Source organism: Sturnus vulgaris, chromosome 11 (assembly GCF_052056855.1).
Source record: "Sturnus vulgaris isolate bStuVul1 chromosome 11, bStuVul1.hap1, whole genome shotgun sequence".
NCBI lineage: Eukaryota > Metazoa > Chordata > Aves > Passeriformes > Sturnidae > Sturnus > Sturnus vulgaris.
This window is the reverse complement of record NC_142253.1, coordinates 4,375,748-4,403,619: the sequence shown is the minus strand read 5'-3', so window position 1 is coordinate 4,403,619 and position 27,872 is coordinate 4,375,748. Positions and strand designations below refer to the sequence as shown.

The 27,872-nt window shown below is 39.3% G+C and overlaps 1 protein-coding gene across 2 annotated transcripts in view; it reads right to left on the bottom strand.

Annotated features, from left to right (window-relative positions):
* Positions 1-26,020, bottom strand: part of MDFIC2 (MyoD family inhibitor domain containing 2) — a 47,484-nt gene extending 21,464 nt beyond the window's left edge. For both annotated transcript variants that reach the window (XM_088171269.1, XM_088171270.1), the window contains exons 1-2: positions 25,652-26,020; positions 24,851-24,938 (exon numbers count right to left, since the gene is read on the bottom strand). In XM_088171269.1, the coding sequence (XP_088027395.1) occupies positions 24,851-24,938 (88 nt within the window). In that variant the 5' untranslated portion in view covers positions 25,652-26,020. The remainder of the gene's footprint in view (positions 1-24,850; positions 24,939-25,651) is intronic.
* Positions 26,021-27,872: the final 1,852 nt, after the last annotated feature.

Genomic DNA, 27,872 nt, shown 5'->3' with positions numbered 1-27,872 from the left:
AGGTAATGTGCACAAGTAGTAGCCCTGGAAAGGAGGCAGCTTAAGGGTTGCCTGATACCAAAGTAATCAGCTTAGACCCTGAAAATGGGAATAAGCAGCCTTTTTGTGGCTACTAAGCTGACCCTTTGGGAGTTCTTGCTCCATTTTCATAGGAAAATGGCAGTGAGTTTAAGCATTTGTTCTCGTGCTCTAAAGCTTTTAGGCTTAGCCTGCTCCACAGCACTTTTGTGCTTGTTCTGCTGTTTTGAGTAAACTTCAAAATATTTCTTTAGCATCACTAATGCAAAAAATAATCTCAATTTAAAGATGTGCTGAAGACTAAAACAGATGAAAAATACTAAGGAAAAAGTGTTGCTTCCATCCCTCAATGGAATTAGACTCATTGAGCTAATTATTTTCAATGAAGGTGCTACTGAAATGATGTGATGCCATGCCCTGTGTGCTGTAGGGAGAAGGAGCTGAGAAGATGAAGGGTTTACCTGTGTTCCTAAGGGGCTGCCCAGTTTGAAAAAATAATAGGAAAATAAAATTTCACTAAGCAGGAATAGCTCCCCAGATGGTGATGCTCCTTTGTAATCCCACATGGGTATTTTTTCATCCCCTCAAAGCTGTATTGTTATCAGAGGAAAGATTAAAAATCAAGCTATGTCCCCTAATTGACTTCACAAGTATGTTAAAATAACTCCTAATAGAAGTTGGGAAATACCCCTTCCCTTTAGTTAATGTCATGTGGCCTCTCACTGAGATGATCTTGGAGGTGTTTTCCAACCATAGTGATTCTATAATTCTGTTTTCCCCAGGGAACACAGCAATTTTCATACAGTTGACATAACTTGTCTTACCCAAAGGGACAGAGACTGCCTGAGGATCCTGATTCACTGATACAGCATTGAACACCGAGTTTGTCAGTGAGTAAAGTTTGTCTTTTGCTGTCTTTTTTTGGTAGCCCATGTCTGAGTTTTCTTTATGCACCTGACCAGTGAAATGAGTCTGCCTTGATCCAAGAGGGACCATCCTAATGTTCATTAAAGGTGATGGAAATGTTTGGCTGCAGGGCAAACCATATCAAGTGTTCTATCTGATTCCTACACCAAAATGAAAATCTTAATTATGCAAAACCTTCATTAAAATGATCACAACTGAGGCAACCACTGGTAATGAACTGTACACTTTGTCATGTTCCTGCTGCTACCGATGGTACAGATAAAGATGCTGGACTTTGGAAGGTAGTGGAATAAGTTATTAAGCATAACTCTAGTCTAATTTTCTGAACCATGGGTTTAGGGTATGTTGAAAGTTCAAGTTTAGCTCACCCATCTTTGTTTCTCTGTTATAGCATAGCAATGCTTCCTACCTTTTCAGGTATTTTTGCATTGCCTTTCACCACCATGGCCTCTGAGAATCTCAAAATCTCTAACTGGCAAAGCCGAAAACTTGGTGATGTCTGTAGCATTGTGCCTTTCTCCTCTGTTTGGAAGGGAAGATGTAGTTCTTATCTAAATGACTGAATACTTGGGTGGCACTGTGATCTTGATGGATGTGGGATTTTGTGCCACACAGAGGTCACTAAAATAATGGTTTGCATTTTCTTTGGTAAATCTTGATCTGAATACAAATTGTGTCTCAAGTTGTGCTTCTAATATTGCTAACCAGTAGGTTGCTTTGTTATAAAATGAGGAAAATGTTATCTGGAAATAACTTTTAGATAACAGGCAGGGTGCCATTCCAATTCAATTCCAGCATAGCTGGGCAGCAGTGAAGCTTCTTGTGGCTTGGGGACAAGTGTGTTTGTAGGCAAAGGCTTGTGAGTGTCTGACACTTTGCCACAAGCAAGACATGGAGTCCCTGGGGAGCTGTGTGTCTGCAAAGGGATTAATTTGCTTCTGCCACCGTGCAGACCACACTGCCCTCTGCTCCCACCCTGGTTGATTCACAGCCTGAGTTGCTCTGTCTGGTACACTGCTGGCTGCAGCCTTTTGGGGGTGGAATGAGGGAATTGCTTGTTCCCATCTGGCTTGAGATCCAGAAAATTTACTTAGAAATCTGTAGATATCGTTTCTCCCTTTTATTCTCCAAAAATGTGTAAGACAAGCTTTATGCTATCTTTGAGCTTGCTAAAAAGGGAACAGAAATTCATGCCTCTTTCCATGTGTTTATTTTGAGTCACGATTCTTCTGGGAAGGGTGATTTGTTTGTCTTTCCATGACAAATGACAATGGTTTAAGTTGCATCTCTGCCAACCTCTTTCTAAGTGGTTTCAAGTAGTTTACTTACAGGGATTATTTCATCTGCCACAGAACATGAGGCAGCTCTGAGGTAGCGTCTAACTGAACAAGACCATGGAAACTTAGCTTAAAGCAGGAAATTTAAGGTTCAGTAGACAGTAGGATCACAGGAGCATGGAGTGATGGTTTGCAAGTGCTTTGCACTTGGAGAAAAAAAAGATATTATTTGACTTTTCCTCTTTTGATGGTACCAGGAAGACCAGGAAAGTCTTGTAACATTGGATGTGCTGACTGCTTAAACTCTGACTGTCCCTCAATGAGTGCTCGTGCTATTTAACCCCCTGTAAAGCGGCAACATACAGTACCTATGTATATATGATTTAGTGCTGAAGTCATTGCTGTAAGCTAATACAGGCTTTGTAAATATCATTGTCAATGTCTTGTGGTTGCCTTGCTGAGCTTCAGAAAGAGTCTGAAATTTCTATGCAGCAAACTTCTCCAGCTCTCACAGCTTATGGTCACTCGTTATCTACAGCAGGAGGGTCGGACTTCAGAGACTGCAGCTTCTTTCCAGCCTGCAGGTTTCCTCCCCCTTCAAGTCTGTTTTTTACTCTTGCCAGTACCCTGCCTTCTGTTTAAAAGCATTAGTAATACCAAATAAAGCTAAAGACGCTTGTTATAACAACTAAGTTGTTTCCTTTTTAATCAGAGCACATGCTTATGCCAGGTTTGGCATGAAGAATCTGTGTAAGTGTTTGGTTCAGGGCACAGTAAGCTGATCATTTGTTAGAAGTAGTGCATTACATATCGTTTTGCTTTTAGTGGTACAATTTACTGGGAGGTTGGTACAAGCATTGGTAATATAATTTTTGCTTGGTTGGAGGTGGTTAAAACATAAAGACTGGGAAATAATTCCATTGCCATGTGTGTTGAATTGTGGTTTGGTCGCAGCAGTTGTCTGTAGCTAAGTGGCCATCAAAACCTTTCTTGGGGTGGCAATAAATTATAAAAAAATCTTCTGAAAATATCAGTTTTCAAAGAGTAAAAGATGCAGCAATTATTGTGACACAGGTTTGCAGTCTGTTTCTGATTATCTTTTTGGCTGGAGACTGGGGGTTTCTAATTGTAAGGTTAAGGAATCCTTTTTATCTATCTCTTGCCTCCTAATCCTATGCTAGACAGTATTGATTTCTGTGCCTTTTGTCTTCTGGGGAAGGAGACAATCTCTGGCTCATGCGAACATCTTGTTAGAGTCTGCTGAGGATTAGGGGGTGTGACAGTTTTCTTGCTGAGCCTTTTTATTGGGGATTTTTATGCCTGCTTTTCTGGGAGGTCTTTGAAATGTCTTTTATGTAGCAATCATTTCACTCTTTCTTTGTTGTCCAAATGTTGAGGCTGTATTCTTCTCATCTGTTCCTGTTTATATTCCATACTAGCTGGTCATAACAGTTTAGCTTGAAACTATCATCACACTGTGTGCTTCTGAATCACAGGAGTGTTGCTAACAGCTCTAGGATGACTGCAAATTTGAGGGTTTTTTTAGGGCATCTGAAGATTTAGCATGGTAGTTTAGTATGAAATACCGATAAAGAGGTTCCAGATGAAAAGCAGTCTGGGAATTGGATTTTTCAAGCATCCTCAGCCAGGTAGAGGCACTTAAAAATGCTCCTGCTCTAATGAGAGGGGTCCCCCTTAGGGTGATGTTCATCATTCCAGCTCTACCTGATAGGTAGGATAGGTGTTCAGTCTTGCCTAAACTCCTACAGAAATCAATGAAAGGCAAGCCCAGCCTGCTGCAAGTTATCTCACCTTGACTGAAGAGATTAAGCCAGGAAAAAATTGCTTTTTTGAAAGACTGGTTTTGTCCCTACTCTCATCCTTTCTCCCTGCAGTTGGCTACAGATAATTATCCAGACCAGAACCCAAACTTCTCTGAAGTCAGATGATTGACTAATCCTGGCCAAAGAAATGAGAGAAACTTAGCTTTTCATAAGGTTCTTCATCTCAGTTTCAGGAAGTAATGAGTTCAGTCAATGTACTTTAATACAGGTAAAGCAGTAGATTTTGTTTCCTAAAATTTCTATTAAATCAATGCTTCTATATCTTGAGCAGCTACCTTAAAACATATGGACTTCTCATATATTTTAAAATGAGATGGTATTTCTGACACTATGTACATTCAGGTACCAGCTGGGCAGATCCCAGATTTAAGGTTAGGCAAGGAGCCAGGGTTATGTAACCTTGCTGATAATGAAGATATGAGAGACAGGTTTCTGAGATATTCATAAGGGAAAACTGGTTGCATCACCTTCCCCTTTGATAAGATTGAGGTAAAGATTTTGTTATTGTAACTTCATTACCAAAACTGAGTGAGCAGAAGATGCTGTTTCAAAATATTAATCTAGCTAAACTCATCTTTATTTACTAAACGGTGTATCATACCTTTGTGGAGGAAGAAGCTAACTGCATACATGTTTACTTTTGCTGCAAAAAATACTTTCCTGAAAGCTAGTTTCCTTTATTTCTTCCCCTACCAAAAATTTGCCCCATATAACAGCACTTCCACCTCCTTTTGCTTACTGCCTCTCTAGCCTAATTTTTAGTGTCAAAACCCGTATTTAATACAGTTCAATTTCACAGATAACCACAAACCCCATTCTTCCAGATATGACCTCAGTTTATTTTATATCACACATCTTTTTGTTAAGGTATTTTATACATAGCATAATATGCAATGATACGGCACTGATGTTTATCAAAATTGTTTTACACTGTACTTACTTCCATTCCTGTCTTTTAGATCAAGTACAATACAGCTGCAGATTAATACCACCTTTTAAAATAGGCTTAATGTGTTTATTTTCTTACCACATTCACTTCATCCACTAACTTGTTATATGGATTATATTTAATGGGAATCTTTTGGGACTATCAAAGGGCATTCATTTTCTATTGAAATAACAATTAAGATAACACTCCACTAATATAGTAATCAAATAAACCTAACAAATAACAAAAACTTTTTTAAAGCTGCAGAGGCATGCTAACAAATCTATTTGATCAATATATGGGACGTGAAAAAAGAGGAGACAAGATTGACTGATGAATAAAATGGAACTGACACAAATAGGCTGACAGCAAGTCGCAAGTCTCTTTAGGGCAAATGCAATTAACTTAGAATAATAGACTCAAATTTGATGGTTAGAAATGCATTTTTATTAACAATCACAGCCTGAATCATTATGCACTCTTATGAATAAAATTGTAGTTATACTGAAAGTCTGTGTATACATGTATGCATGTACATACAAAAAAGCCTTGTTGAAGGAGAGCTTTATTTTTGTGACAGAATGGTTGTGTGGGATTTAAAATATAAAGCATACAGAAGTATAAATCTAAATATTCAAACCAGTGATATAAAAATCACATATGTAGTGTGCTAGTATTAATGATAAAGGCAATAAGCATCGGTCCCAGGACTGCTTGTTCTTTTGGGATGTGAAATTGCAATCAGGGATTTACAGATTTCATTCTGAGGCAGAGAAGTCATTACTAGAAACATAAGCTCATTCTCTTTACTTTAATAGCTATTTTAAATCATTCATTTAGAAAATACATTAACTATTTATTGTATAGGCAGTACGTTTCCATTGGCATTTCATTTTCATGCTTTTTTATAATCCTTTTTAGCAAATTATTTTATTAAAAGAAGATTAGAATTAGCAAAAGGATCCTACCAATTTTTGAAAATGCTACTCTTGAAGAAGACTATTTCCCATTATTAACAGGTATGCGGCATTAAAACTTTAAAGGAAGGAAAGAGATTCAATTGCTAATGTGTCCTTTTTCTTTTGACCTTCATTGCAGTGGCTGATTGCTATTTGTAAATTGCTTTCAAAATTATTAATCTCATTTAGTTTCTGAATAAATACATAATCTTCTTTTTTTTTCCCTCCCAAAAATCCTCAGGCTTTAGATATGAATATAGCTGCCCAAAGGTTATGTTGTGGTGCAGACATCTCTTATTTGTGGGAAAAGAGAAAAAACATCATTTAATGCAGACAAACACTACAAGGTACTAGCAAAATATAACATGAACATGAAACCACGATACTTGCAATGCTTGGTGCTAAAATATCCTGAGAAAAAACTGGAGTAGTAGGAAATAAAACTGCACTGGGAATTTTTTAAATCCAGTGTTCTCCAGGTTCATGTTTGTGGTGGGCTTCTGGCTGGGCAGGGACAGGAGAGCAGCAAGACACGATGCTCTGGTTGCCTAGGGCATGAAAATCCTCACTCTGGCTCTCAGCCAGGTCCTGGGGCTGCTGAGATGGATCCAAGCAACCTCCACACTTGGTTTTCTCCACCTTGAAGGTGATTTTAATCCTTCTCAATTCTCCAAAGTGAGAAGTGCACAGACATGCTGGGGAGGCAGAACACCTCCTGTCTGGTACAGGAGAGGCTCATGGAAGCCATTGAGAACAGAGATGGTGTCTGGCTGGGGAAGAGATTTTTCCAGTAAACACCTGGTGTCTGGGGAATTTGCCATTTTGGTTTTCTGCCTCTAATTAGCCTAAAACTCATTACTGTGAGGAAAAAACTTCTTGGGAACTCCAACAGGTGCTGGAGATGTTCCAGTCATTTCTTTCTCTTGTAATATATTCTAGATAGTCACAGCAGCCCACCACAACACTTCATGAGCTGGCTTCTTGAATAGCTGGCACTGCTTGTTCTTAGAGATAAGATGGATGGAACACATGTTCTAGCACCACCAAACCTGGTGTGTGCCTAAAATGACAAAAATCCTGTTGGTTCTGGCATAGTTGTTTTACTTTTTATGCAGAAATCATTGCAAAATACTCGAAGACCTGGATTGCTGAAGATGTCTCACAGATCTGCATTTAGTGTCAAAAGGAGTCTGAGTAGTTCAACTTGTGTTATCTATTTCATGCCTCCTTTGTTGACATGTTGCTGGAGACTGATGGAAGAAAAGCTACTTTTTTGAATCTGTTGCTAGAAAAAGAGTGTTCTTTGATCACAGTTACTTCACATTTTAAATGAGAAATAGCTCTTACTAAACTTTGATACGTTACTTTAGGTAAACAGATTACAGAAGAAAGAACAGATGATCTCCTGATTTAGATGGGGTTGCTTCTTTAGAGTCAGTGCACAATTACTGTGTGGAATTGGGGCTCAGTTCTACCAACTTGATGGTTTTAGGCTACTGAAATACTGACGAACTTCACACGGTGTTTCCTGATGTATGGAGATGTAAGAGAAAGGAGGCTCAAGCCCTGCATGATGATAGACTAATTCTCCACTGATGCAATCATCCAACCAGAACAGGAATGACTCATTCTATCCATAAATATCTTGAGGCTTTTGTGTGATCGTTTAAACTCGTTCACACCAACCTCATCTCATTTGCCTGAATGGCCTTTCTCCTGAGTTAGAATGATACATGTAAGAGAAAATCCAGGCCCTTAAAAATAAAATCATAATTAGTTTCTCTTAATAGCTGCTCTATTAAAAAAAGTCAGATATTCAAAAAGTATATTAGCAAAAGATAATATATCTAAGTGCATTGGTTTTTTTCCTAACTCAGCAGCCATAGGCTTGTTGCTGATGTTTCATACTTGCAATAGGTTTCTATTGGCATTTGTGTCCATAATTTTTATACTACCTTCTCAGAAATTATTTTGTTTAAAAAAGATTAGAACTACCAAAATGTAACTACCAGGTCTTGAAAAAACTTATCTTGAAAAAGATATTTCTCCCCAGCACCTGCCACTTTTGCTCCACTGCATTTTCAACCTGCTCTAGTTCTGAACTCTGACTTCACTGTTTCATGCTCCCAAAATATTAAAAGATTACATTCCCCATCGGTTTACACTTTCCACAATTTTTATCTTCTACAAATATGGCTTGGCCAAAACGTTCTTGATGAAATAAAAATACTTTTCCTTTGCTTTCTGTTCACCTCATCCTCGAGCAGGTGCCAGGCAATCTGCGGCAGCTCTTCTGCTACCTGAGAAATGTTCAGATATAGAAACACCAGGCCAGCCTCTGTCACAGCATGGAAAGCCAAAAATAGATGATATGAGAACATATTTCTTCCAATGAAAATTTTTGCAGCTACGTGAATTCTTCAGATAAGCAGGTTTTAGTGTTGGAAGAGAATAGTGTTGGAATGAAGGATCTAGAATGTGCATTTTTAATATAAAAATAGTCTGTATAATATAGGCTTAATTAGATAGGGATAGGCATATTTGGATATTCCTCCTTCCAGTGGTGAAGAATTGTGGCAACAGCTGATATTCCATGTCAGATGTATGTTTCCTCCTATTAGTATGGTTGGAATGCTACAAAATAAGTAAGTTTCTTCCAAAAGCCATATTTGTAACATATTTAGTTTGCCCTTCCCTGGTTTGTTGTGTGATTCAGGACTATCCTAAAGGCTGGGTTGCATCAGACATCATCTTGTGTTAGGGCCACTGGCATGGGGAAATGATGGAACATTTTAAAGCTGAGGAACGGTGCCAAAAATAATTACAGGTCATGCAGATGCAATGGACCTCAATTCAGCTAGACCCAGTCTTCATGACCTGAAAATCTCTGTGGGCTAAACCCTTAGGTGTTTTTCCTCTCTTTTCTCCTTAAACATCATTAAGTGACAGCGCCTGAAACACTTCCTAGGGCAGAGCATTGCCTAATCATCCTTGCTTGGAAAATATTTCCCTGACATTCCAGCTATGTTTCATTCTTTTCCCCAAATGAGCATGAGGGCGGGTGTCCCACTGTGAAAGTGGAAGTTATATAATGGATAAGTAATTCCAAGTGGAGTAAAGAAGTCAGCACTGCAGATTCTTCAAAACTTGATATTTCTGTAATAATTTGTTTCTTCCTGGTGCTGCTTACTTATGCTTTTCTTCACAGCAAAGGGTCACATTTTGTTCTCTCGTGTGGTTTTCTTTTAAATCAAATTACCCTTAAGGACACCCAAGGCAATTGCCATTTCAGTTAGGATCTAAGTATGCTTGATGGATATCTTATTTATAATGGGCAGTGTCAGTGGTGCTAGGACAAGGGGTTGGTTCTGCCTTAGCTTTTATGACAGTGCTAATAAAGTTCTCTGGTTTCCCAGATAACATGTAACAGCCCCGTTACTGCAGTACAAAATTATGGTTAAGACTCAGCTGGTGGTTATTGTCCTGTAAATGTTCAGCATATTTCAGGGGTGCATTAGCACAAAGCTGCTCGAGTGACTGGTGATTTCTGCCATGGCCAGAAATCTGTCACACTAAATGCTCAATGTAGATACAGGTGAAACGTTTCTGTCCCTGAAAACCTGAGGTCTACATAGACAGCTGAATTATGGTGATTTCACAGATGATAAACTGCAGTGTGGACACAGATTTATTTTTTCTGAAGAACACAAAAGCAGCTCAGGTAAAGTCAGGTACAAAACTGTGTTTGAGTGCTAAATGGATAATGAAAAGTCTATTTTTTCTCCAGTTTTAAATGGTGTCAGCTACAGCCTTTATCCTCTATATGTCTTAAAAATCTTTGCTTCACTTTCTGCTGTCATCAGGGAAAGAACTACGTTGATTCACCTTCTAGGTGGCTTTCCAGCTGTGTATGGTGTATATTTTTAATTCCTTTAGGTTCAGTTTGAATTGTTCACAGAACACTTACGTAATTTCACTGAACGTTCTAATGTTCTCCCAAGAGAAGGTGAATTTGTGAAGATTGTCATTATGCTTCTTTTCAAACAATCTCTCCCAAAATTTTAAGGAAGGAAAACCACAAAATTGCACTAAAATGGCAAAAAAAACTTATATAAAATGTTGCTTTCTTGTGAAAATAATCAAAGGAACTGTAACTACCTTGGAATTCAGAGTAGTTTATGGAGCTCTGTGATTTTTGGGAACAGGCTAGCCCAGTACAATTATCCTCTCTGTCTGGAGCTCACAGAACCCTCCTCAGTGATTTTTCTTTCAGAGGGATTTATTCTTTGCTGCATTAGTGAACACAGTCAAACCCCAACACATGAGCAGAGAGCCCTGTCTCTAAATCTGGGTGCTGCTCCCTAAAAGCCAAAGGGAGTTTTGCCATCGACTTTGATGAAAGTAGGAACAAGCCCTTTATTTGCAACTTAAAGCAAGTAGGTTAGAATTATGAAGAATGATTATTTAAAATAGCAATGATGTAATATCAGTGTCAATTCCATTATTTTAACAGATGTAAATTTGCTCTGCTCTTGAACTCTGGTGAATTTTAATGGCAATATTAAAGAGATACTATTAAGACTACTTAAAAGAACTATTTGTAAAAAGTGTCTCCAGTTAGGGGGGGAAAAAGTTTAAATTGCTTTTTTATTCAGTCTGCACAATTATTTATTGAAGGGTTTTGTATATTACAAATTAATATGCATTAGAATCTGAAAAGATCACACAATAATTCCAGTAGTCATTGAATATGGGAGAGCTTGCACTGTTTAGACAAAGCAAATAGAGTCTTTATCCAGCTGGAGTTTAGGCAGTCTTCACCAGAGTGAAAATAAGGATTTTATAAAGTACGTTATGGGCAATGTAGATGAAGAAAGCAGTTAAAAATCAGCTGCTTAAATAACTGTAGTGTAAATTTACATGCATTCCAAAGCAAGGGCCATGTCAAAAATTCCAATGTTGTACCTGGCTAATGGTGACTGCTTCTCTTCCCCGGCAGTCCAAGGGAATCCAGGATTTGGAGGTACTTACAGGATTCAGATCTAATTTTTAGCAAAACCTGCATTCCAGTGGGGACACTGACAGAAAAAGAAGGTCAGAGTGACCAGTCCTGGAGTGAGACCTCTTAAAATTTATGTACAAAGCTGTGAGCATCTGCCTCAAAAATGTTTATTTTCTGGAATGAAAATTTAGTTTTAAAACCAATTCCAAGACTTCAGTTCAGAGCTGATAAAATGAAATGCAGTATTTTGAAGAGGTTGGTATTGCACAGGCCAGAAAAGTAGGTGTTGCAACTTTTTTTTTTTAAGAGGCATAAAAAAAATAACGGAAAATGAGACTGAGAAGCGGGCAAAACCAGATTCTGACTATTTGGTATTGGCATTTTTATTAAGGGCTCATTTCTCTCATTAAAGTCAATGTCAGTCCTTTGTGATTTTTACCTCATGTATGGCTATTAATTTTGGGTGCTAAAATTATTTCTGTTTATTTCTTGGCTATATGCAGAGTTCGTCTTCATGTTCATCTTCATTAAGAGGTGCTGGGCACTGAAAACTGCAGTCAAGGGTCTCAGCTACCCATAAAGCTGGATATTTAGAATATCTAAGTATTACATAGACCTAAAGCAATCACACTTCTAAGTAATTGCTTCACCTCCACTCCTATTAATCACCTTCATGGAGCAAATAGGCTGCTTTAGTGGTTAAGTGCTGAAAAGGATTTGAGACCCTCAAATGAAAAGTAAAAATTTGTCAGGTTTTTTTTACCTCATAACAGGGAACAAGGTGCCTGAGCAGAGCTGGACTTTGTGAATCATTTGAATATCATAACTGTTTCTTCTGAATAAAGAATGCATTCTTAGAAAAATTTAGGTTTGATCGGAGAGGAAACATCTCTTTCCATTAGTTTTTATTTCCTTTTCTTGCTGTACACAAACCTGAATATTACAGAGGACAAATCCATCAAACTTTCTCTAATTTTCCATTGGGAGGTGAATCAGGCTTCATCTTTAAGTGACAGTTGAGCAAAAAATGTCTTTAATTCTGTAAAAGCCACCCAAATGGGAACTCTAGGCTGACCTGCTGGGGCAGGAGAGAAGGTGGAGGGTGCATTTGACTGCAGCATCTGGTGTAAACTCACATACAGAGAGATTTAGACATCACTGCTTATAAACACAATCTCCAAGGGTGGAAAGAGCTTTTTTCTGTCAATGGAAACGCACAGTGACTAACTTTTTTTTCCTGTTTCCTCTGTACATAACAAGGTTTTCTATATTATGCAACAAACCATAGTGATCAGCTGCTCAAAGTGCAGGTCACCCTGGCTGTGACACGAGTGACCCAGGGCAGAGGGGGCAGTGCAGCCTGTTTGCATCACAGTTGGCCCAAGCAGCTCTAGCTCAGCATAAAGTTTTAAAGCAGAGCCAAATGCAGCCTAACAGGCAAGGCTTGGAAGGGTTTCCCTGCCAGAACTCAAACCCTGTGCTGCCAGTTTGCTTGTAACTTATTGGTATGGTCTACACAGTGCTCTTGAGATTAATAAATATATAATCCCATATCCCATTACCACACAGTGTTTGAAACATTTCCCATTAACAAAATACAGCACAAGCAGGTAAAAATATCAATGCATCTCATTAGTGGGGGGAAAATGGAAAATATGTAATATATTAATGCCAAGTTTTGGGCTCCTGGGAGAGGTTTAGGGGGGTGGGGTGGGGAATGTATTTCTCCAGGTGGTCTCAAGTGGAAGGATAGAGTTTCTTGACTACACCAACAATTAGAAACAGGGCAACACTATTGCCAAGATATGGCCTCTAATCAAAACCAAGGCATTCTTCATCTTCTATCAGAAGCAGATTCAGCAACAGGCCTAAGCACAAGCCTAACTTCAGGCATATGAGTAATTCTGGTGACTTTGCTCTTGAAATCTTGGCCTAAATAATCGTATCTGATGTTTTCATTTTGTCAGCATGTGCATGGGTTGTTTCGGGTTGCACAGCAACCTGCAGTGTCCTGTGCTCTGATTTTCTTCAGCAGTAATAGAGAACTTGAGCGTGACAGAAATGAAGGTGGGGCTAAAGTAGGGGGGGATTGAAGCCTTGGGAAAAATAATACAGAAAAACCATGTGATGAATACATGCATTGCAGACCCGTGGCCTGAAAATCAAACAGACCAAACCACTCAAATCTTTGAGTGGCAAAATCTTTTTCTCACATTTTATCGGAATTCTGGAGACTGAAATCAACACGGCAAAATACTGGGAGAGTATTATTAATTTCAGTGAGCAGCTTGTGTTGTCTAGGTCTTCATAGCTGACCTTCTGTTAAACCACTTAAAAAAAAAGCAGATGTTTAATTTGTGCTTTGGGTTTGGGAGGGACCTTGCTAGTTGCTGGACTCTGCCTGGAAGATGAGGTTCAGATGGACCAAGGTCCTTTTATCCTTGTAAGTTTGTGCCTGTGGCAGGGGGTGGGAACAAGATGGTCTTTTCAAGGTCACTTCCATCCCAAAATATTCTATGACTCTAAGTGGATAAGCAGCTCTTTGCTGCTTTTTTGATTTTTTGGGTTGAATCAATCAAGCCCATAATTAAATGGGTGGGTTTTTTAGGGAAGCAGCTCTACTTGGTGTAGATTTAAAGGATATAATACACCACTTCTTGGATAAACACAAGCAGGCAGTAAATCCTAACAGGTTTCCTACCATGGTTTAAGATACCTTAGGCAAAATCTGGAGTGCCAGTTTTTACATAACATCTCTCTAAGTCACTCTTAATGTAGTGTTTCTGGAAAGTTCTTCATGGGTGAAAAAAAACCCCAACAAAACAGCCAAAGAAATTAGAAGCTTGGAATGGGAGGTCTGTTGGTTTTCTGCTCTCATAAATTGCCTGCAAAACATACGTGGCTGTTGAAGGGCTGTGTTTGGGGGATAATTCCCCTGGCAGAGCAGCACCACATGTTCCTGCTTGTCCCTGTGCTCCATGCAGCTGGACAGTGGATCACATAACACTGTCAATGCCAGCTGGCCATCCCTGGGGGCCTCCAAAACTCTAAATAGAGTGGGCAAAAAAACCTCCTGGAGGCACAGCACTACCTGTGGGAGCAGGAATGCTTGAGCCAGCTGCCCAAGCCTTGTAGTCAAGGCCACTTGACAGGTGGCCATGCCTGCCCCAGGGCTCTTAGCGTGTCCCAGGCTCCTGGTCTCATGCCTAGATGTCTGCCACAGTGGTTAAGGGGTCACTGAGGGTGGCTTGGGGGCTGAGGAAGGGCTGTGCCCTGCAGACCCAAGGCCAGGACCCTTGTAAGGTGCTCAGCATAACTGGGGCTCCCAAATGCTCTTGCTGGCATTGCACTGAAAAATCTTTTTGTGATCAGAAGGGGCACACGGTGTATGCACAGCTAAGATTTTACTGCTGTTTTATTAACACCAGTTATTAGTTTAATTAGTTTATGTATTGAGAGTTTTTCTTTAATTGAGAAAAGTCTGGGCTGTATAGCCAAACTCTTGTACAATCCATGCCCAGCTTTTCCAATACCTACACTCCTGCATGGTGCTCACCCTTCCCACGTGTGATGTCCCATCCCATGTGGTGTCCTGAAGCTCCTGCTGTGTTTCCACCTCATACATCTTCCTTCCTGCGTCTAGGTAGCCCAGGCAATGCCTGCCCAAGGGGATGCAATAAGAAATGAGGGCACTGCAGAACCACAGCAGGGGTATCTGGCCATGGGAGGGGTGACCTTGAGAGACCATGCCTGTAAGGGTCATCAGCAGGAGAACATGGACAAGAGATTTTTGGCAGGCAGGATGAGAACCAAGGGAAGATTAGGTTAGATGTGGCCCAAAAGACACTGCCAAGACACGTGCAGGATTTGTTTTCCCAGAGCTGGTGAGGATGCATCATTGTAGTCCAATCATCCATTGCTCAGTGTTCTGACAAGTTCTTGTTTTATGAAAATGTACAAAGATAAAAAAACCCAACTTGGGAAAACTATGGCATTTTACATATAAATCTGTTTTATTCTGTGTGAAATTTAACTGTAATGATCTTAATGATTTATGTAAAGTGAAATATTGGGTTTTCCTTTTTCTTTCTCTTTTAGCCCTGGTCTCACACAGGCATATTAATGATTATTTGTCAAAGTCACACTGTTTGCTTACAAGGTACGAAGGCTTTTTAGACACTATAATGACAGCTTTTGATTCACTTGATAATATTTAGAATAAGCCATAAAAGCCAATCTCTGAACGAACAGACCGCTTTTATTGGCTTTTAGTGCTATTACTGCTATCATAAGTGGTAAATTGGCCTAATGCAAGTAATACTGCTGTGTCATACTGTAAAAACCACTGCTGAGTTTTTATATTTTATTTATTTTTCATGAAAAAATTTCAAGGCATGGGGGCTGTACTATCCTTCTACAAGTATTGGTGACTCCTTCCAAGCCAGAGCTGGGAAAGCTTTCACTGCTGTTTGGAATTTCTGGGCTCAGTAATTATCATTTCTGATGCAACAGGCTGATGATAAAGTTGGGGAACAAGAGTGTGAGTGAAGTGAATATCTTCCTAAAGCTCATGGGATATTTATTTATTTAAATCATAAATAAACTAGGAAAAGAAAAGAAATTGCTTAGCTGGAAGCTGAATTGGATAAAGTTCAAATACTTTATGCTAGATTTTATATGCCTTGTTTTATAACAGAAATAGTATTATTTAAATAGTAAGCACTTAAAATATCTGCTGACAATAAATTTGGTCACCACATCATCTAGCCAGAATGACTACCAGGTGCCATAATTGCTCTCCCTATGATTCTCTTGGCTTTCTTCCCCTAATCTCATCATCTCTTATATTGTTTTACCCTCTCCTGGAATATATGCGTGGACTTCAGAGCTTCAAAATTAGCCTACAAATCCTTTTCCTTTTAATAAGGAAATTTATTTTTTTTACCACTTGTAGATGAGGGAAATGGTTGAGAAAGTGAAACTGAAGAGACTTGAATTGACTTTTGAGTTTCCATTCTTTTATCTTCCCTCTTCTTCCCCTTTGCCTGTGAACTTTCATAGTGGATAGTTTTCAGTGGTTCATGTTTGAGGGGGAAAAAAGTGCAGTGCCTTTAAAATTTAGTTAAAACTCGAGTATTCTGAAAGCAAATAAAACTTCATCATGGTATAGTGAGTGGTTATTTAAAAACTAGTCTAGTGACAGATAAGTCTGAGTAATAATCACCAGCTTAACTTGGATGCATGCTTGAAATAATTATTCATATTCAATATGCTGTAGGAACAGGAAGAATCATATTCCAATTTAAATTCTGGCATCCAAGCATTTGTGGATACATAAAAGCATTTTGGCACAAGTTTTAGTTGCCATGGGCATGTAACTAAACACAATTTTTGGTGCTAAATGAGTTTAACTTCTATTTAAGACTACTATATTTACAAAGATCATAAAGCAGAAAGTTCTCTACTTCTGATATCTGAGTTTTCTTCAGTTGGAAGATACTGATTTGACCTGTATCTTACGCTGAAGAACTCAAGTGATCTTATTTACCCAAAATCTGTACTTCCTTTAAATTGTAGGTGCAGTGATATGAGTCTTCCTAGTTGCATCTCTGCTGCAGTAGCATCTTCTTTCATTTGAAGCTGTTTGTAGACATATTTCATCAAGAACATAATCTGTCAGTAATCAGTTCTCTCATGTCTCAGTATCATAGCAATGTTTGTTTTTCTGTAGAGCACAGTAGTGAGTGGGGCATCTACTTCTCCATATATGCAGCCCACTGATGTATTCAGGGAGAAGTTTTTCTTCCTGGGCATATTTCTGTGCTGTGTGTATTCATTTATATGTGAGAGAAGACAACATTATCATGTTTAACTGCTGCAATCATAAGCGCATTAAGTAGACAGATAATAAACAATCCATCTGAATTTATGATTAAGTTAATTGTGTCTGTGTTTTTCTAATGTGTTTATTCAGATTAAAGACAGAAATTAGAACGAGACTATATAATCAAGAGACCCTAAGAGACTGTTTGACTCCTATAAAATAAAAATTAATTTAGTTTAGGGGGATAACAAAGATCTCTGGAACACTGAAATATCACTTAGGGGGTAAAGAGGCCTTGTGCAATTCTCTTCAAAGAGATGAATCTCAGGAGTAATAGGAGTTATTAAGGAACTCAGCTGACACTGAGGGCTTCAGCACATCATTTCTGCATGTGCCCTTCTGTCCAGCAGGCAGCAGACTCCCAGTTCAACCTCCTGTACAGTGCATGCAGGGGATCAGGCAAGTGGGACCAATAAACTGAGGGGATGGTGAGGAAAAAAGGAATTAAAGTTGGATGGGGTGTTGAATCCCAAAGGTTTTCCATTTTTACTGATAGCTGAATACTCTCCCTGACAGGAGTTAGAGCCCATCTCCTGCCCTTCACTCAGGTGTGCTTCCCTCTATGTCTCTGCAGCAATGAGCTTTAAGTGGTCAGTCCAGACAGAGCCACTTGGGAATCTTCAAACCATGATGTTCCACAGAGTGTCTGACAGCTGGGGATGAGAGTCTTCTGGAAGGAGTGAATCTGAGTACTCTCATATGTTCGTGTGCTCTGAGCCCAGATCTGAAGTCACAGATGTAATCACCAGGCTGTTCTGAGAAGGGGTTTTTGTCCAGGATTTTATTACTGGTCATTTAGAGCAGTCACTTTTAATGTCTCTTTCCATTTGGACTCAGTTCTAAATACTTATTTAAAAAATAGATGGAAAATAATTCTGTTGAATCTCAGCTAACAAGAAATGTTTAAACTAATTTCACTTCTGATATTTTTTCCTGTAATATTTTTCAAAAGCAATAGATCACTAGCACAGTACTTAGCCCATCCTCACAGCACTTTGTCTTGAATACTTGGAGGCAGTTGTATTTTAGAGAAAGACTGAAAATCTTCAGTCAGATGAGGGGAGGTCTTTTTTTTTTTTTTTTTTTTTCATAACCTAATTACATTGAATCTAAATATTTCATTGAGCTGGTCCAATAATAAGGATTTTGCTGCACCTCTGTGTGATTGTGACTGTCAGTTTGGCTCCACATATCAGTGTGTGATCTCCTAGGCCTATAAAACCCTTCCTGAAAACTGGCTCTGAATAATCCATGATTATTCTGCCTTCTAACTCAAAGTAAATCAGGCTTGCATAGTTTTTGTTGTGATGGGCTTGCATTGCCTCAGATCTAGCAGACTAGTTTGGCATTTGACCCTTCCCTCTATGAACTGAGGTGGTAAAATGAGCCATGGCTTTGTTCCTCCTGCTGCAGTGATGCCCTGAGATGATTAGTGGTATCTATTCTAAACATATTGGGATAAATCAGATTTTTTGCAAGCCAGTGAAACTCTGTTGATTTAATGGAATTATTCATCTTTTTGACACTGACCCTTAGGCTAAGATTTTCCATGCACCAGTTTGCAATCTGAAGTAGGAAGTGCTATGGAGGCCCTTGGACATGTGGATTCTGCTTTAATGTTTATGTTGCTGAGATACTCAACAACTAAAGAGCGTCTGTAGTGTTATTTCATGTTTTGTTCTACTGACACAATGATGGGCAAAATTCTGAATATTTTGCCCAAGTACAGCAAAGAATAGAATTGGTCTGGAAAACTTCCAGTAGTGAATGAAACAATACATTCAGGTCTTCCCCAGCACTGGCAGTTGAATGAAATAAACTTTTCCTTTCTAGAACAAATTTACTTCAGGCAGTCAAACCTAAATAAACATTCATATGTATTTTTATAATAGATATCCAGGATATCCACACATAGGAGCATGACTTTTAAGGTTTAAAACTTTAACACTATCACCCAGAGAAAGACCCCTGCCTTTACTGTACATCCAAAGTCTTACATCTTCAGGGATCTTCTAGCTCAAAGGTCAAGGACCCCTCAGTTTATAACGTTGTAATTAGGAGTGGTGAGCTGGGACCACTGCAGATTTCATATACTCCCCCTCCATTGGAAGAGTCTTTAAATCTGCTGTTTTACAACTTAAAGGAAGGGTTGTCTTCATTAATTCATTTGGTCATAGTCCTGAAGCTGACAAGGCATCTTCCAGGAATTTGAGCCCCCTGGGACCCTTGTCATCAGTTTTTAAATGCGCTCTTTTTTTGTGTGTGTGGTGTTCTTATCTGGAAACAGTCTGCTTGGATTAGAACATTCATTTGAGAAGCATTTGGCATTTTCTGTTACATGAAACTGAGAAGTCTTTCTTTGCTATCAGTCTTCTATAAAGCTTTTCAATGCAATGACTTAATTCAGGCTGAAAGAAGAGAGTGAAAAAAACTTCTGGACCCAACTCAGCAAAATTCAGGAAACAAGTGTCCAAGCTCATACGTAAAATTGCATTTACTGACTTGTGAAATTTTAGGAAGAAATTCTAAAAATGTCACTTAACTCCCTAAATGAAGGGATGCAAGTCACATCAAAACACTCCGCTGAGAATAGCCTCAGCAAAAGTACAAGCCTTGTACTTTTACTCCAGTCCTCCCAAACCAGGGATAAAACTGGAAGGTTGTAAAAACTGGGAAATTCCCTGAGTGTCTCCAGGACAATTCTCCTTCTGCAATACCAGTCTCATGGCATTGTGTCCTTCCCACTTTATTAATGCTTGTAAAAGTCCCTTCAAGCCCTTGAGTAAATGGGAGAGGACTGTTCTTGGAAAAAGGCATTTTGAGTGCTGCCATATAGAAAGGCTTTCCTCTTATCCCAGGACCAGTCTGTGAGAAGTTATGGTGAAGTCAAGAATAGTCTGCTCCTGTGTTGGGATGTGCCATGAAGAAATGTGGCCCAGTCTCACCCAATGGGATTAATACTGGAGTAAGGTATTATTTGAATAATGCCACTACAGCCAGGTCTATGATATAAGTAAATCTCTCTTTTCATATGAAATGTAGTCCTTTAAAGGGGAGAAATATAATCCTGAACAGAGGCTCTATTTACCACTTAAGCCCTATTTTATGGTTTAAGTGCTGACCTTGCACTGACCCTCAGTACTGGGCTGAATTTCACCCTACAGCAAAAATCTGCTGGCTGGAGTAGTGGATTAAAGAAATTGGGGCTAGACTTTTTACTATTTGCAAGACAATGAAAACAGGCTTATTTTAGACAAAAATGTTTCTGATTTATGAGAATTTCAGTGCAAAAAGGGGCTATTTTGGAGAAAGTCTTGAGATTAGACTTTCTGTTATATTTTTGGCAAAAGAGCAAGGAAGCCATTTCATTAACTTTTCACTGGAAGTTATATATGGAGGGCATTTGTGTACACAGCTGGGCAGCATAAAACAGGAGGGCTTTGTGTGAAAGTATCCTGAAATGAAATTTCATTTCTGTGTGACTTGGATCTGCGTTCCTGGGCTGCCTTGGCCACTTTGGGATGGAACCATGGGAGGGCAGTGTGAGGCCCTCAAACATTTTTTTTTTTCCTTGTATTTGCAATGGATGCAGAAATGGTGAACAGACCACTGTGGTCCCTGTACAAAATCAGTGTCACCTTTTATAGCTTTATGTCCGTCAGATAAGCTCCCTCCTGCTCCCACGTATCCATCTGGCTGTAATCATCGAGTGATACCAAGAGATTTGTTTGTAAGGAGCTCCAAAAGACACATGCTGAGGCTGGTGTGAATTTAGCTCTGCTTTGACCTCCCTCCTTTCCCAGCAGATGGCTGCTAATCTGGCACTAAATCACTGCTGGGCTGGGGCTGTGCTGGCCAAGGTGGGAGCATCCCAGAGCATCCCAGAGCTGCTGGGAGTGCTGCTCATCCTGGAGTGCTGCCTTTCTAAAGGCACGTCTTGTGGAGCTTCCAGATTTTACAGAACCCTCTAATGGGCATGTTGGGTTAGGGGACCAGAGATTCTTCTTGTGTGGGGTGTGATGATCTGCTTGTTGCTCATTGAATCACAGAATCGTGGAATGGTTTGGGTTGGAAGGCACCTCTAAGGTCATCCAGTTCCACCCCCTGCCATGGCAGGGCAATATTTCACTATCCCAGGTTGGTCCAAGCCCTCTCCAACCTGGCCTAGGACATTTCCAGGGATGGGGCAGCCACAGCTGCTCTGGGCAGCCTGTGCCAGGGCCTGACCACCCTCACAGGGAAGAATTTCTTCCTAACATCTAATTTAAATATCTCCCCTTTTAAAAATTTTTAAAACACTTCCTCCTTTTCCTGTCACTCTCTTTCCATGGAATCTTGTGAGTGCATGAAGCAGGTGGGGATGCAAGGCCTTGGAGAGGATATTTCTTAAATATTATCTTCATGTTATATTGGCTGTTCTTTATTTATACACATCATATTTTGTCATTTATGTTACTTTGTGCATAAGTGGGGATAGCACATGCAATGAGGATTCCTACTCCAGTTTCTCATGGCAGATAACTTTTGAAGTGCTTTGCTAATGAACCCATGTTTCACTCTGCCCTGATGTTTTGTAAGCACTGACATGGGGATCTCTGTATCTCTGTATCCAAAACTGACTCCCATTTCCAGCAACTCACATCTTCTTCCCGTGGGAGAAAGAGAGCACCAGTAGCTGTCTCCACTCCTACACAAAATAGGAGTCATTATCTGGTTTTGTTGTTATGTCCCAGGCTTTCCTTGGGTTGGTTGACACCAGTGTTAAGGTCAGACAAGCAGAACTGCCTTTGCTCCATGCTCATTCATACAGATTCTGGTTGATTTGCATGTGATGGTCTGATGCAAACCCTCCACATGCAGGGTTTCTCATCTGTTGTGTGATCTTTAGAAATAAATAGTTCTGAAAAATATTCCATACCATCAGAAAACATTGCTGGTGTACATATTCATTTTCCTGAGACATCTTAGAATAGGATTGCAAATATCTCACCATCCTTGTTCTCACTTTCAGCCCTGTGAGTCTTTAATGTTATCCACATCTAGACTTCAGTGCTAAATGCCTCAAGAGATAGAGGTGTTTTGGAACTTTTTAAAGTCTAAGCTAACCTAGAAAACACATTTAACACTCTTCTTCCCTGTTTACATTTTGATTATTATTTCATTATGGTTCTACATTCTGCAGGTGTTGTAAAGGACCTTTCACCAGAAAAAGGCTTGTAATACAAGCAAAAAAGAAAAGGAAAGGATAAATTTGTCATTTTCCTTTTTAAAAAAATACAGACCAAGGCCATGATTATGTACTTGTTTCTGTCCCAGACTGTGCTGACTTGTGCAACATTTTTGTCCCTTTGTCATCTTTAACTGCCATCAGTTTCCTGGTGCACCCGTGGTAGGAGTGCAAGGGCACATCAATGAGTAAAAATTACTTATTTAGAGGCAGAGCCATGATCTGAACTGTTTCTACTCTTCCTGCTGATAAGATACAGCCCTAGATGCCCAGCCTACTGTTTTTCTGTAATACTTTTGACAAGGCTGGTTTGGTTTCTGTTTTGCTTTGGGAAAGTTCTCCCTCAGAACGAGGCTTTGACTTCTGCTCTCAGAGGGTTCAAGACAGAAGGAAATTATCTTCTTCCAAGAAAAAGTAGAAGATAAATAACTGCCAGCCAGATCAAGCCCCACCTTGCCCTGAATAAACAGTTTCTAATGCTGAAAGACAACAAAAATTTATAGATACCTTGTTTTGTTGACCCACTGTACAACCAGCCCATGAGCTTTTACTTTGCAAAGTATTAGGAAAAACTGAAGTCTAGGAAAGACACTAAAACCACAGCCTAGTTGTTTATTTCTGATACTATGTGGTTCATGATTGTTTCTTTTAGAAGGAACAAATAATCAATACAAAACCATGAATAAAAATAACTTTTCTTTAACACTGGATGCTAAAAGAACATATAGTCTTCTTACTGTGCCTGATGGAAACAGTACAAGTCTGTTCTCCACAATTCTTTGTTTATTGGAATGCCTGAAATCTATACATGAGGTATTTTTAAAACATTTAAACATAGAAGTTAAGCTTCTGCTCCAGACAATTTGTTTCACCATATTCTAGAATCCCAGTGCATACCACAGAAGTGCTTAAAGCAAAGAAACAAAAACAATATTTTTTTTTTTTAAAACAAACTTCAATTTAAGATAAAATAATTTCCATATTCTTATTTCAAGGAAAATTTGCTTTTCTCATGAGACACAGTCAGTTATTGACTCAGCTGCTGTAGAAGGTCCTCAAGGCACAATTCTGCTTGGTGGCACTTTGGAAAGGATGAGTGCCAACAGTCAACACTTGGCTCTTTCTGAGAAGTTGTAGCTCCTTCAAGCACAGAGCAATCAAAATGTTGCTAATGATCCTGAAAGTCTGCATGGGGTCTCTCCTTAGGAAGTGGAGCAATAAAACCTTGTGAAGTAGCATCACTAAGTGAAATGAGCTCAGGTAACATCCAGCTGTGAGGGATGTACCTGGCTCGGGGAGGAAGTCTGGACCAGAGGATAAATAACAATATTATCAATCTGAGGGCCCAGCCATCAGTCTTACCCTGTTCAGAGACACGTTAAAGTCCTTTGGACTTTTACATCCCTTTGTAAAGCTGCAAATTTCTTGTGTTCTACTCCCTAGTGATGGAATAAATACTCAGTTCAGTTACATATTTGCTGTTTGCTCCCTCAGCTTTATCCCTCTCTGGGACACTCAGAGTTTCTGCTGGCTGAGTTGTTGAAGTGAACTGAACCCTTGCAAGCAGAGGGCTTTGGGTGTTCAGTCAAGCTGAGTCTGCACATTGCTCAGTGGGAGAATTCTACATCCAGTGGGAGCTTTTCATCCTGTGCAAATGCTGCATAAACATGGAAGGCTGCAAGGCAGGGACATTAATTCAGGCCTGCTTTGCTGCAAACTCCTTTGCAACTAAAAGGTCTAACACACAACTAATGACGTGAGCTTGAAGTTGTGATGCACATCTTACAGATGACATAACATTGGCTATAAATGTGCCTTTTGCCCAATACCCACATAGCTGGTGTTTTCAAAATATGATGTCACTTGTTGAGTCTTCCTAGAATATTTTTTTTATGATTAGAATGCAACTGTTCTCATTAAAAACCATAATTTGCACCCAGCCATGGACATATAATTTCTATCTTGTGCATCTTGAAAACCTACTCTTGGAACTTCTATTTAATTCCAATCCTACTTGTCTGCAATACATGCAATAAAGGGATTCTGCTATGACCAAAAAATATGCATAAAGATGTAATGATCCATGTTCTAACTTGGCAAATCAATTTTTTCCAGCAAGAAATATATCCTAAGGACTTTGCTTCTTTATGTGTACAAACAAGAAGGCAATATTTCAAATTTTTTTTAAAGTAGCTTAACAAATAGTAGTTGAAATACTGGTATTTGTTGCAAATTACTTCCTTAACACCCTTTCTTTTCAGTCTTTTAAACCTGAAAGGTCTCCCCATACTTGTTTTTTATGACTTCTCTACATTTGAAGGTCTATGTTTCTGTACATTCAAAGCGCTGACAACTGATGCTACTTTATTCTAAGATAAAACACTGCCAAATCCAAAGATTCAGGCTTAATCTTTATTCATATTTGAGGAAAATAATTATTAATAATAATTAATAATATAAATCCAATTCAGTAAAAGTTTGGTTACTAAAAATTTTTCATCAGAAGGAAGACGATCATCCACACTTATAGTTCAGGTCAAATAAAACTTTCCCAGGAATGAAAGGACATTAGAAAAATTAGCTTTCAGGTTTAAAATTTGGTAATTTAGGCCTTTCTAAACCAAAAGAAATTGTATATGCATATTGGGCAGTAGTCAAGCTATGGAATTTTTATAGTAGAAATTTCAGGCCGTATTCAAGCCTATAGGCTATTTTTTTTTTGTTTTTAAGAAATAGAGAAATGTCTGAACACAAACCAGTAACTAAAAACTCAAAGTAACTTACCTTTTTTCAGCCAAGAAATATTTTGCTTGTCATGTTCAAAACTTTCAGCTGCTTTGATTTTTACCTTGTCTGTCTTGTCCTCTGACATCTGTGGGAAAGAAAAGAATTTGGGAATGTCAAGCTCTCTTAAAGAAAGTTGACAGAGAAAGATGTTCTCTGTTTAGGTTCCTGCCATAATAAATTGTGCATACTTACAGAGACACTTTTTTCCCTGCAGATTATTGATACTACATAATATCTGAGCCGTTGAATTTATGTTCTGCCCCTAAATGCTTTATCAATATTACATGGTTGCTGTTTGTAGAGGGATGCTTTTGTAATGTAACTATAAATTACATTAAGAAATGAATTATAAGCTCAAAGCATGGTGGTAATAGATAAACACATAACACATAGAATAGGTATGGTCAGGCTGAGGAGGAGGCATCCAGGCTGCCTGTTTATTGCAGCTCAAAGTTGCTGTAAAGCCTGTGTCAGAGCAGTATATATATATATATTTATTTATATATATATATTTATATATATGCTATATATAAAAACAGTAATAAATATTTATAAAGGCAACTTGAACAAAGTGTACCCCCCCAAAAAGAAACCAAAAAAAATCTTTACTGCCACTTGCACCAATTTATTTGCTGTAATGTGAAGAATCCCGAACGAGCCTCGGTACCTGAGGGCATTCCATGCACAGCCCCTGCACTGTGGTTTACTGCTAGGAATAAGATTAGGCAGCCTGGGCTTCTTCTAACTGCTTCCTATTGCCACTGAATGCAGTTAGCTCGAGCATTTCTCTATTTTTACCTGTATGTCCCGGCCGGGGCAGAGAGCAGCAGGGTTCAGGCGCCGAGCAGAGGAGATTTTGGCCGGATCCCTGGCTGGCTGTTGGTGTCCAGCATTCCCACACACCAGCAAACCGAAAGGATGAGCAGTGCACTCTCTGCCTGCCTGCTGTGTGGTGCCAGATTTGTCTTGCTGCCAGCATCAGCCAACTTACTGCTGAGGGTTTGGGAGGTGTTTTTTTTTTTTTTTTTTTTCCACCCCCCCGGTGTTGTTTGTATGCACTTATAGAGCTGGGGAGGGTAAGGAAGGAAGAGGGTAATGAGTATCCCAGCACCAGTGGAGTGATATAAAAAAAAATCAGAAGCTTTTCAAATAGAAAAAAAAAATGGTTTGGAAATGTTATTACTGCAGTTCATAACCCAGTGAATCTGTGAGAGGAGGAAGAAAATAGAAAGGGAACCAGGAAATTAATAGCAACAAATCAGATAAATGTGTCTTGGTTTTGGCTAAATATAAGTTAAGATACTGAAGGATATAGAAGTTTGGCACTAAATATCTATTTACAGCTGGCACTTTGGCAAAGAAATGGTCTCAGCCCGTGGGGAGCTGAGTGCTGTGACCCTCCCCAGCTCAGGAGGGTGAAGGGCAGCTCAGCCCTTCCCTCCAGTGCCACGGGGCTGAGTGGTCCCTGCTGGGGACAGGGGACCACCTGGGTGGGCTATGCCATACCTTGAAGGCAATACAAAGTTCAGTTTGTTACTTGGTTTTAAAAATTCTCTTGCCATAGTTACCAGAAATATTGCTCTAATGATGGCAGGAGTAGGGTGAAGCCTAACGAGAACAAGATTTTAGGGTGCTCAGGCATTTTGTCTTTTCACATAAGACAAAAAATTTGCTCTGCTTCCCAGAACTGAATGTTGAAAGGGTTGGTTGAGGAGTAGGTGAAGAATTACTCATTTATCATACTTTTTAAGTGATATTTACAAAATTTCAAGTAGCATTTGTCACCAGATACTATAATCCAGGATTCCAGTGCTTAAGTGTGGCCAATAAATAATAACATATTCCCTTTGTTATGACAATTATCTTCCTCTATTCTCCCATCACATGTCATTCTTGCTAGAAAAAAATGTTTTCTTTCTTTTTTTTAAATCTCCTGTGCCAACCTGACTGAGATTCTTCTACCATCTTTAGCTAATTGTGAACTGCATGCTAAGTGCCTACTTACCTCTCCAAATTGCAATGATTAGTCTTGCATGGTTTGAAAACCTATTTTAAGCAGGGTACTTCAGAAACAATTGCAACCATAGTGGAGGGGGGAACTCTGAGGGTAGTATTTTAAGATCTTTGTTCCATTCTCCTTGGAATCAGCTTTGAGAATCATGTATCTTCAATTGCAGTTCCTCGTGCTCCCAGAAACACTTATTTTTCCATGTTGTTGCATCTGCAGTGTTTTAAATTTATCAGTGGTGCTGGTTCTTCAGCTGGATTTGTCAGGCTGTGGAGCTCCTGGTGGGTCCTAATAAAATTACCTGGGCTCCACACAGCAGTCTGAACTTCTCTGGTTGTAACTTGGATCTGGTGCTACTCTGCATTTCAGAAGCCACTGTTTAAAATAAAGATATGGGTGATTTCCAAACTAAACTAGAATGAAAGTTCTCTAGTTCATCTGGCACATCCTCTCTGTTTTTCTAGAGGTTTTGTCAAAATCCTAATGCCTTTCCCAAAGAAAGTAAAACAGATGAAGAGAAAGCCCTTCTAAAACCACAGACCTGAGAACTGCTGTGGCTTGAGATAACAGCTCCTCAAGTCTTGTCCTTCAGGGGATTTGTCACTTAAACTCTCTTTGAGGCCAGCAGGAGCCAGGATTGAGCCTGGGCTCGGCTCCAGTTGTGTGAGCAGCCAGAGGTGGTTGAAGGCAGCCCCTTGCTGAAGGTATCCCCCAAACGATGACAAACACCAGTCTGACAACACCAAACACACACCTGACTTTTCATGGGGTTTTGTACCTTTGTATCTGAGCTCCAACAAAGGTAATGCAGACTGGTGCTCTGAGATGCTCTCTTCACCTGTCCTGAGCTGCCCTGCAGGACTCCCAAGTGTTGGTAGCTTGTAAACCTACAGAAGTTACTGAACATGAAATAACCCACCAGCGAGTTAAGAAAACATTAAATAACTTTCTTACTCTCTGTATTCTCCATTACTGATATTCAATTAATGGTCCTAATGTTTTCAGTCCAGG